At 37.0% G+C, this 10587-nt stretch overlaps 1 protein-coding gene across 1 annotated transcript; it reads left to right on the forward strand.

Moving 5' to 3' along the window:
* caly (calcyon neuron-specific vesicular protein) lies at nt 1-8943 on the forward strand. The gene is made up of 5 exons (XM_077525055.1): nt 1-153; nt 3299-3487; nt 3689-3817; nt 5147-5260; nt 7927-8943. Exons 2-5 carry the CDS (start codon nt 3359-3361, stop codon nt 8164-8166), a joined length of 612 nt encoding a protein of 203 aa, XP_077381181.1. The 5' UTR covers nt 1-153; nt 3299-3358; the 3' UTR covers nt 8167-8943.
* Nucleotides 8944-10587: the final 1644 nt, after the last annotated feature.

Consider the following 10587-nt stretch of genomic DNA (forward strand, 5'->3'; position numbering starts at 1 on the left):
TCTCATACTTCCGGAAAGTGCCGCAAGCTGGGCGACATGCGCAGTGCGGTCACACAACACATCACCACGGCAACCATCTTTCACAGGCAAGTCCCCGGCAGCATCACTGGAGTGCGATCACCTCCGCTTGGCCACAGAGCAGAGACATCCGCAGTAAGTTCATTCTCTCTTTTCCGGACTGCAGCAGCTTGTGTTTCGAGGTAGAAAATTAGATGCTGAAATATTCCGGCGCAGCTGTTACAATGCCGTCGTGGACGAATGTGTTTTCATTTTATAGTCATTGATTAGTGCAGGTCATCATTTATCTTGTCTGTGACATGATGGACCATTATTGGTACTGAATTCTTTATTTCAATGTTGGCTGTATTAGATAGTGACCCCGCCACATCTGTTGAAGGAGCTTTCATCATCACATTTAGATGTCATTTTTGTCAGTTCTACACGGATTTGCTGTTGTATTGATGCTCTTTTGTCTGACTGCACCTCCTTTTGTTTGATCATGTAGCTTCAATGCAGCAAGTTCACATTTGCATGGGCAATCAAACCTAAACTTGAGATGCATACAAAACACTGTTCACACTAAAGATTGGCCTTCGACTGTATTACTTTTAGCTAAAATAGGGGAAAATTATTGGTCAAGTTGTAGGTTAATTGTTTTGTTTTTTTAAATCCCGTTTCTGTGCCAGTGATGTATTCAGCTCAATAATGATGTTTATAAAATGGATGTACAGTACAGTGTTCCCTTGCTAGATTGAGGTTCACCATTTGTGCCACTGCTGAATCGCATTTGAAAGCATCCGTCTGTTGCAGAGCTCTGCAGATTTTAAGTGATTGCTTTTTTTAGATGAATTTGTACGCTATACTTATATGGGAAAGGAGAGCCACAGTCACCGATGCACTTTTCAGCCGTTTAGTGGACGTTGAGAGAAGATTAAAACACAAACACAATGCGTGCAGTCACACAGAAGCTGCTGTCTGCCACAGCTCACACTCGACGGCATCGCACATCACCCCACCAGGCTCAGCCTCATCAAGGCACAAGGCACTACAATACGTAGAATTTTAGTCTTGCAATTTTGTGTATTTTCAAAGTGTTAGTACATCTAAATGTTGTTTATTAAATTGTGTGTATACTTTATTTAATCTTCTCATAGGTCACCTCATGTCATTCTTTCAACTCGGGGTGGGAACCTCTGGCTACCTCACGATACTATACGATATGCGATATAAGGCTCACGATAACGATTATCTCACAATATGACGATACCACGATTATCGATATATTGCTCAGGTAATAAATCCACGATAATCTACGATAAAACTAATTACAAAATAATAATAAACTAATATAAACAACTAAAATAAAATAATAATAAAATAAATATCAATAAATAATAATAAAAAAATAAATTATAAATAATATTAAAAATAAATAAATGATATAAAAAAACAAAACAAATATAATATAAATAAAATATAAATATAATACAAAATAATTATAATAATAATAATACTTTAAAAAACCTAAGCTGATGAGTCTTCTTCGCCCGTCCATTTCCCCGCCACGCTTATGAGGCGCTCCCCCTAGTGGCCCACCAAGTAATTGCTCTATAAGTCATGAACAATGGAGCCGTTATAGTGGCTGTATATTAACTACAAATATCGCGATACTTTCGTAGACGTATCAATAATCTATCGAGACAAATCACGATTTATCGCGACACCGATATATCGTCACACTCCTACTTTCAACCATAAATTGAATCAGCTGTACTGGTTGTACCCGGTAGTGCACTGTATTTCGCCTCAGTTGCTTTTAATCAACAATCAATTCAAATCTATCAATAGAATGCTTACTAAATTAACTGATGAATTGGTTGTGATGATTCTAACATTATAATGTTAATGTCAATTTACAAAACGTGTTTTTCTCAATAAATCATGCATACAGAGATGCACATGATCTTAAAATGGAATTTGATATTATTTGCAGCCATTCTATATAGCTAATATGTTTTCACATGTGTGAATGTTCGAGGTGTTTGTTCGAGGCGCCCATCTTATTTGCTAATCACAGATGCTAATCAGGATGATTCATCGCTCTCACACTTTCCTCCACCACCCACTCACACTCTGAGAACATTCGATGTACTTGAGTAATGGTCTATCTTCCACATAACTGCATGCGATTTGATTCTGTGTCCGTAGATGGATTTGATTGAAAAACACACAAGCTTACAGATTTTCAGTTTGTTCAGACCAAACTCACCAAAGTGGGACACAATCACAAAGGGTTTATATTCGTGTTTTTTTTTTTTTTTTTGCCGTTAAAGGCGTTTATGTGCATCCGTCATTGGTGAGTCAGCGCAGCAGTGGGCTCTACATGATTACGCTGTGCGAATGACCTCGGAATGACTCATTATCACTTCCTGCCACATTTGGATGATCACTTGTGATGGTATCAATGAGAACCAAACTAAACAGCGAAGACAGAACTTTGAATGAAACCAGCAGATGAATCATAGCATTTTTGAAATCTCATTCATTCATTTTATACTTTGTTCGGTAATTGAATGTACAAAAAACATACGCTTGTTGTTAAACATTAGATGGGTTATTGGGCAAGCAAGGCAATTTTGATTTAGTTTCTATTAGCAACTGCCTATGTGGTCACTTCAACTGAAAATGTAATTTATTTGAGAGAGAAAGTTCTAAATTTTTTAAATGGCGGCTTTGCTAAGCATGTTAATTTCCAACGGGTTTGGAAAAAGAATTAATTGAGGAGCACTGTACTTTTTAATTCCTATGACATGCTAGACAACGGCTGAGCTGCACTGTATTTGTTTACAGAGTAGTTAGTGACGAAAGCAACATTCTCTGAAGCTTCGCCAAAATTGTATATGGGAACTTGGTATGCCTCAGTACTGTTTTGAAAATAAATAAATAATAATAATAATAAAAATAATAATAATAATAATAATAATAATAATAATAAAAATAATAATAATAATAATAATGATAATAATAATAATAATAATAATAATAATAATAATAATAATAAGGGCCCTAAGTCCGACCCACCAGTTGAGAATAACAGCTAAATAATATTAAAAACTTTATTTCTTTTTCTTTTTCTTTATTTATTTATTATAAATCATATTAGAATATGACCTGGTACATCTGTCAGCAAATAAAACCTACCTTTTTTCTCTTTTTTCTTTACTTTCTAATAAAAGTGATAAAGTAACATATTGTGGCCATCCCTAGCATCCATATTGTGTTTCTCCTTCTCATCAAGGACCCGCAAGCTAACTCTTCGTAAGTCCGAGTCGCCTGTCCGGCCCGCAACAGTGCAGCCATGGTGAAGCTGGGCACCAATCTGTCTGATAAGATGGAGAAGCAGCCGTCTGCAGATGATGGCTTTGATAACATCCCCCTCATCACACCGCTGGAGGTCAGCCAGCTCCAGCAGTCGTTTGCGGACAAGGTAAGCCCGGCCTTGCTTTTCTCTGCTGATAACGTTGCAGCATGACCGCAACATTGCAGATATGGTGAGCAGATTACATCTCGCGACAACCTTCCATCTAATCTGTTGCATCATACTTACTCTTCAATTACAACTAGTCCACCTTTAGTTGGAAAATATGGGTTATTTTATTTGTAGGGTGTTATTTTTTCCTCGTTTCAGGTTATTGTGAAAACGACGACTCATTACCAACTGCAGCAGCAGAAGAAGAAGAAGAAGAAGATGTTGTTCATTCCCAGCATTGAGAAGCTAAACATCAACTTGTACAAAGACGTCTCTGACAGAGCCAAGGTACACTAGTTTGTCGAAAGATAATTTGATAAAAGTCTCGTTGACGTCGGCTAGTCACTGATGATGATGAAAGGAATCAAAAGGAGGTTATCTTTAGCTCAATTCAAGAGGGCTGGGTATCGATTCTAATTTTCTCAATCTATTTGATTTCGAATCACCAGTTCAGTTAAATTTGATTTCATTTTTTTTTTCAATTCAATTCAATTGAATTCAATCAAAATTGATTAATTATGGAACATCAATTTTTCTGAAAGGGATACTTGACTCATTGAACCATTTTCAGCACTAAAAAAGTTAAGATTTTCGTCTAGAATTAATGTGGTAACTTCATTACTTTTCATGTACAAATAATACCTTTAAAAGTAGTTTTTGTACTTGCTGTCGACTGATGATGACATCACCTGTTTTCTGGGTTTGGTCATTAAACGGAGCCATGATTGGTCGTTACCTACTTCCTCAGCATCACTCGACAGCAAGTAGAAAAATTACTTTTTAAAGGTATTCATTGTACATGAAAAATAATGAAGTATTCAAATTAATTCTGGACAAAATATTCACTTTTTACTGCTTAAAATTGTTCAATGAGTCAAGAGTCCCTTTAAATATGAAGGACATGACAAAAACGCCACAAACATTAAATTCCAAATAAAGTTCGGCAGAGAATGAACTGGTTTTAAATGATTTAATTTATTAATGAAAATAACGTGTTATAATCACAAACATTGACATCAACAAGGATGAGATAAAATATCTTCATAATTCTTATTCAATAACTGTAAACATAAATGTAAAAGATTATGAATCAGGTATTTTGGAAATGTAAGAAAATATATTTAAATTCATGTGAAAAATAAATTTCAAGAAAAGCCTAAGATACATTTTGGTCTTGAAAATTCTATTTTCTTATGAATTTATGGAGGGGGGGGGGGGAGACATATTAACATAATGACTTCATGGTTTTATGTATCGATATCAGGCTTGAAAACAAAAATTGATTCAATATCAATTTTATCATCACTGACAGCTGACACAAGCAGCGACTCAAGTGTTAAATTTTACATAACAGCCGCCTTGGAAAAAAAAAAGCGCATCGACGTAGGCTGGGCGCAGGCTCGCCCGCTGTCGTGTGATGGTACATCCAGCAAGAGAAAAAAAAATCAAAAAATCCTCCTACTTGGTGCATGTGCATCATTAGAAAGCCAGCTAAAATTTGTACATCTCCAAATGATCAAACCTGTTGAACTGAATTTAATGTGTTTTACATTCTTTTGCCACGTTCATCTAAAAGATATATTCTTCCCATTTGCCAAAAAAAAAAATGTCCTTCAGATCACAGGCCTGATCCTCATCATGTTGGCCTTCCTGACCAGCCTCCTTTTGCTCCTCATGTACAAAGCCATGTGGTACGACCGTCTTACCTGCCCACAGGGTTTCATCCTTCAGGTACAGAACACACACAAACTAGCTCATTAAGTCATCCAGTCCGAAGCGAACTTTATCGCAGTAAAACGCAGAATGTGGCTCATCTGGCACTCAGTTTCCCGGCACGCTCTCACATCCGTCACTTGAGAAGAATTTTCTCTGCACTGGAGCAGGAAAGTCATTATCTCCTAACGACACCTCGGGGGCATCGTGTACCAAGGCAGCGTCGCCACGCATGTTAGTTAAAGATGCTCTCTCGCAGGAGGGAAGAGAAGATGGAGGGAAAGAGCTCGCTTTCGGCCGAGATGTGAATTGGAAGGGTCTTTTAATTAGGGCCGAGCGTGACTAAACTGTGATTAAAGGCTTAGCTATGAGGGGACAGCAGGGAAGGGGGGACGGAGAACCTTTGAAGTTTTTTTTTGTCGAATACAGTTGCTTTTTGCATTTTTTCCCAGTGAATGCACTGCTGGAAGACGAGTGAGGAGGGATGATACTTTTGAGATGTTTAAGGACTGTTAGAGATGATCAGGAGAGTCTGTACCTTGAATCGTTATCATGGTTAACGAAAACGAACAAAATAACTAGAACTACGATTGAAAAATGTTTTGTTTTTTTTAATAAATAAATAAAAACGAGATAACTAACTGAATCTACTTTTTACGTAATTATAAGGGAAATATCCTTTGTCAATTACTTTCATCCATGAGCTTACAGAGTTGATTTTAAGGGCCCAGTTTTTGTAAACAAGGTCATAATGATTTTCATTTGTTCATTGAATTTATTTGTACAGTGATTCAGAGGGATTGTCACACACAATTACCATATTTTATAAATGACGATACATCTGTTTTTATGCCGAGAGCATAAAAACGGGGGTGGGGAGCAAATTATGGAGTTAGAATCATGCCAAAATCCCGTAAACACAAAAAACATTATCTACATACACAAAACCTGATCTACGCACACAAAATGTGATCTACACACAACATGAAGCATATCTTCAAAAAATGAAAAAATAAAAAAATCTTTCAAATGCAAAAAAAAATGTTTTGCGTACATAAAAAGCAATTCTACAACTACAGATAAAAGTCACATGACTTTTGGCAGTGATATTCTGCCATTAAAATGAGTTGGCCAAACCCTCTCTCAATACGGCGCTGATTCAACAGCGCCCCCTGCTGTAAAGTTTACTGGTTTTGCGCGTGTGGATCTTGGGTTTTCGGTAGGAATGTAACGATAAGGGCAATATCGTGATCTTGTGCTATTAAAACCGCCACAATATCGTCGGCGTCATGTTCACAATATTTAAAAGGACCACATCTGTTAAAAAAAAGTCAGGTTGATTTCCATTTGTGCAGTTCTAGCACCCTCTAGTGGCTAGTTTATTAGTCCAATTTAATTTTCATTAGGGATGTCTTGGCCTTCTATGTTTAAAATCTATGCTAATTGTCAGATAATGAGGGACCTAATTTGCTTGTGAAGTGATCAATGTGTGCTTGCATTAGCAAGTAAGTGACAATTAAACATTCTTCCACTAGATGGCAGAAGCTGCAGTTAGCCATTTTGGCAAACAGCTACTGTATGTCTGCTTGTCTTTCATTTTCCTTTCCTGATCTACACGAGCGTGACTGCCATGAAAACTTGAAACTCGGGTAAACTAAACTGGCCCAGATTTCACATTGAGTTACAGTACTCAAGTTTGTAAATAGATTGAGATAAGATCACTGATATTTATTATATTGTACATGCTTTTTGTGATCATTTTGTTTGTTCTCAGACAAAAAATTTTGTGCCTTGGTATAAGTAGCTAAAGGTTTAGAAGTACTCTAAAGAAGCAGATGAACCAAAATATTCACATTGATCTTGGCTAACTGGAATTTTGTTGTTCAATACATCTCGTTTTAATAAAATGCAAGCAGCACGAGACTGGAATAAACTGGGTAATATGGAATTAAGAGGAACAATTTCATCCATACTTACTTAATGACAAATAAGTGGCAAATTATTTTTCCCTCACTATGATTTATACAGTTATATCTGCGATTAATATTTCTAACATTTCGAAAGTTGCACGCACCTTAAAATTTGTTTTTTTGTTTTTTTGTTTTTTTTTCCCCAAAAGATTTGTAGCATCTCCCTAACTGGCTATTTTTTGGGGCTTGGTGGAGGTAAAAATTAGCCTCTTTGCTAATTAACACATTCACTGCCAGCCCAGCAAAAATGCATCATTTGACGATGGCAGTGAATGAGTTAAAGGGATAGTTGACTTATTGAGCCATTTTCAGCAGTAAAAAGTTCATATTTTGTCTAGAATGAATGAAAAACAATATGTTCCACTTGGTGTCGACTGAAGATGACATCATCTGTGCTTAGGAAGTAGGTAACGACCAATCATGGATCAGTTTGCCGACCAAACCCAGAAAACAGGTGATCAATGATTGGTCGTTACCTACTTCCTCAGCACAGGTGATGTCATCTTCAGTCGACACCAAGTGGAACAGGTTGTTGTTAAAGGTATTAATTGTATACAAAAAATAATGTAGTTATCAAATTAATTCTAGACAAAATACTAGATAGTCAACTAGTCAACTATCCCTTTAATGCAAAAAACAAAAAAAACAAAACAAAAAAAGAGAGAGGCTGGCTGTGACTGTATGTCAGTCACACTGTTGTTTCTGTGGGAACAGCAGAGGCACTGCACTCCGGCCGCCCTGGAGATGTTCTCCAGCGAGCAGCAGAACCCCGCAGACATCCAAGGCAGCACCGACTCTGGGCTGTACGCCGCCCTCAACCGCCTCAACCAGGTCAAGAGGACGGGACCCGAGTTGCCGTCGCCGTGGTTGCCGGTCATCAGAGCGCTGAAGGAGACCGACGCCATCAAACATGACAGACGACCAGTCAAAGGGGAACTGGAGGGAGAAGAGTGAATGTTGATGTGCTTTTTTTTTTCTTCTCACCGAGCCGTCAGTGATGCTTCAGTACATCCCATAATCGAATTGTGAGCGTGCGAGTGCGCGTTAGAGGCTGTGGTCAAATGCAAGAATGTTATTAAAATGTTGGCAGTCGTGACATAACACCACATGAAGTCACTATGTATCCATATTTGTGGTGTAATGATGTCATGGTGGAATGTTGAAGGTGAAGGTTGTCTTTATTTGCTGTTAATTTTAGAAATCGTTATAATGAAACTTACCTTAAATAAGACATGTTTGAGTGTCAGAACTGACTGTTATGGCACATACAAGAATAATTGTCATTTTTATTAGTAGTATGTAAGTAAATGACAACGAGTCTCGTGGTTTTGAAATATGAATTTATCTGATGTAGCGGCTTTTGTCTGCGCAAGAATAACACATTGACATTGTACAGCTGTTTTTCATGTTTTCTAGCAATGTTACTTTACAACTAATTATATATTCATTTTGAATGTTGGTGAGTCTGTTAACATTATTTTTGTATGATTTTTTTTCATTTTAATATATTTTCAGTGTTATGTTGACACATTCTCTTCACTTATTTTTTTATTTTTTAGCTCTTTCTCCTTTTTTATTTTATTTTTTTTAAATGGTGATTAAATTGTTATGTTTTTGAACATGCGCGTTTGTTCGTGTGTAGGAGTGAGATAACAGCACAGCTTGTCCTTACATCACATCCATCTGCCCGGATCTCACTGCACGGATCAATAAAAATGTTGACTTCTTTCATTCACTAGTCTCTTTTCTTGATCTCTGAAATGACTCAAGCTAGACCTTGCAACTCCTTTGGACTTCTTGATGTCAGTATTTCGAAAACAAAACACACGGACATAATGGCCAGTGAAGTAACTTGAAACTACTGTGCTTTAAAACACAAGTAATGACTGAATTATGTTCTGTGGGCTGCTTTGCTATATCTGACAATAAAATGTCAAGACTTCAAACCGCTCTTCATCAAAAGCTGCCAACTTTCAGAAAGCTTGTCCTCTGGTTCCAAGAGCCCGACTCTAAAATATTACTGATCATTTGAGAAAAGATCAGAAACACGCAGTCGCAAACCCGGGACAATTTGCTCATGAGGGCCGAGCCAAAATACACGTGGACAGATACACATGACTTAATTGTGGAGCTTGAGCAACAAAATATTAAGTGCAGTGTACTATCATTTTTATCCATAGCACTTTTATTATGTGGCTTGCTGATGTTTTGTAGCTTTAAGTTAGCAACAATTCTGTTCACATAAAGAGTAGATATTCATCTGTGTCTCATTTGCACTCACATAATTTCCCACAAGTGGTCAGAATCAGCACTTCGAGGTTTTGAGTGTGTGTGTGGCCCTTGTAAACTTTTAAACACACTCTATATTCCACCATTAAGGTTTCTTTTTCTCTGTAGCGATATTGGTGACATTTTAGCTTCAGTTGGGTTTGGGTGTGACCGTGTGAATAAGTTCAAAAACCTTTATTGGGTTTTAAATATTCTTCGCTTGGTAAATGTTGCCCACATTTTGCCAGAAATTCCAGCAAGGGGGAGCCACAAATCCATCATCTCCATTTTATTTCTGAAGCTTAAGGAAGGAGCTAAACAGAAAACAGCATAGCAGACTGGCTTTTTAAGGCGTTGCCTTCCCCAGTATTGACCCACAGTGCTGTGCTAACACTCAATTTGCTGTTAATAGTCCCAGAATGGGGGGTGAGGGGGTGCAAGTGATCTTCCCCAAGCACAAGACTTTGGAGTCACTTTTAAACACATAGAATGTTGACAACACTTTTTAACTTCAAATTATGTGAATTATAAAATCGTTAAAGGGACAGTGTGTATTTCGTACCATCTAGTGGTGAACTAATAATTCATTTAGAAAAAAACACACGAGTAATTTCAATAGGATGCAAAAAAAAAAAGAAAAAGTTCTATCGCATCAATATATACAGTATATTAGGGGTGTGAATTGCCTAGTGCCTGGCGATTCGATTCATATCACGATTCATAGGTCATGATTCGATTCAATACCAATTAATCCTAATACGAATTTGTAAATCGGTTGTTGCGATTCTTTTTACTCAAATTTAGAACTGTAAGATTTGTATGAAAAGGTATTATTTATTTATCTGAAACTTCAGTCTTATAACTGTGAGCCACTGTACTGAACAAACAGGTTGTAATCTGTTTCATGTTTGAACAGCATTGAAATAAAATATTAAGGCTTAATGCTCCATTAATATAAAATTCTTCTATGCTTAACGTGTGAATCCTAACCCTAAGTAAGACGTTTTGTTGAATATTTTTCCATCAAAAATGGATGTGCAAAAATCAATTCGGCTGCCTATTGAATCGATTCGAGAATTGCGAGCTGTAGTATCGCGATATATTGCT

Source organism: Festucalex cinctus, chromosome 6, assembly GCF_051991245.1.
Source record: "Festucalex cinctus isolate MCC-2025b chromosome 6, RoL_Fcin_1.0, whole genome shotgun sequence".
In the NCBI taxonomy this organism is placed as follows: domain Eukaryota; kingdom Metazoa; phylum Chordata; class Actinopteri; order Syngnathiformes; family Syngnathidae; genus Festucalex; species Festucalex cinctus.

Bases quoted from the DNA above. Each gene is read 5' to 3' on its own strand.
- caly (XM_077525055.1), top strand. From the start codon at position 3,359: ATGGTGAAGCTGGGCACCAATCTGTCTGATAAGATGGAGAAGCAGCCG. The intron at 3,488-3,688 runs GTAAGCCCGGCC...TCCTCGTTTCAG, and splicing joins AGCAGTCGTTTGCGGACAAG to GTTATTGTGAAAACGACGAC. The intron at 3,818-5,146 runs GTACACTAGTTT...AATGTCCTTCAG, and splicing joins ACGTCTCTGACAGAGCCAAG to ATCACAGGCCTGATCCTCAT.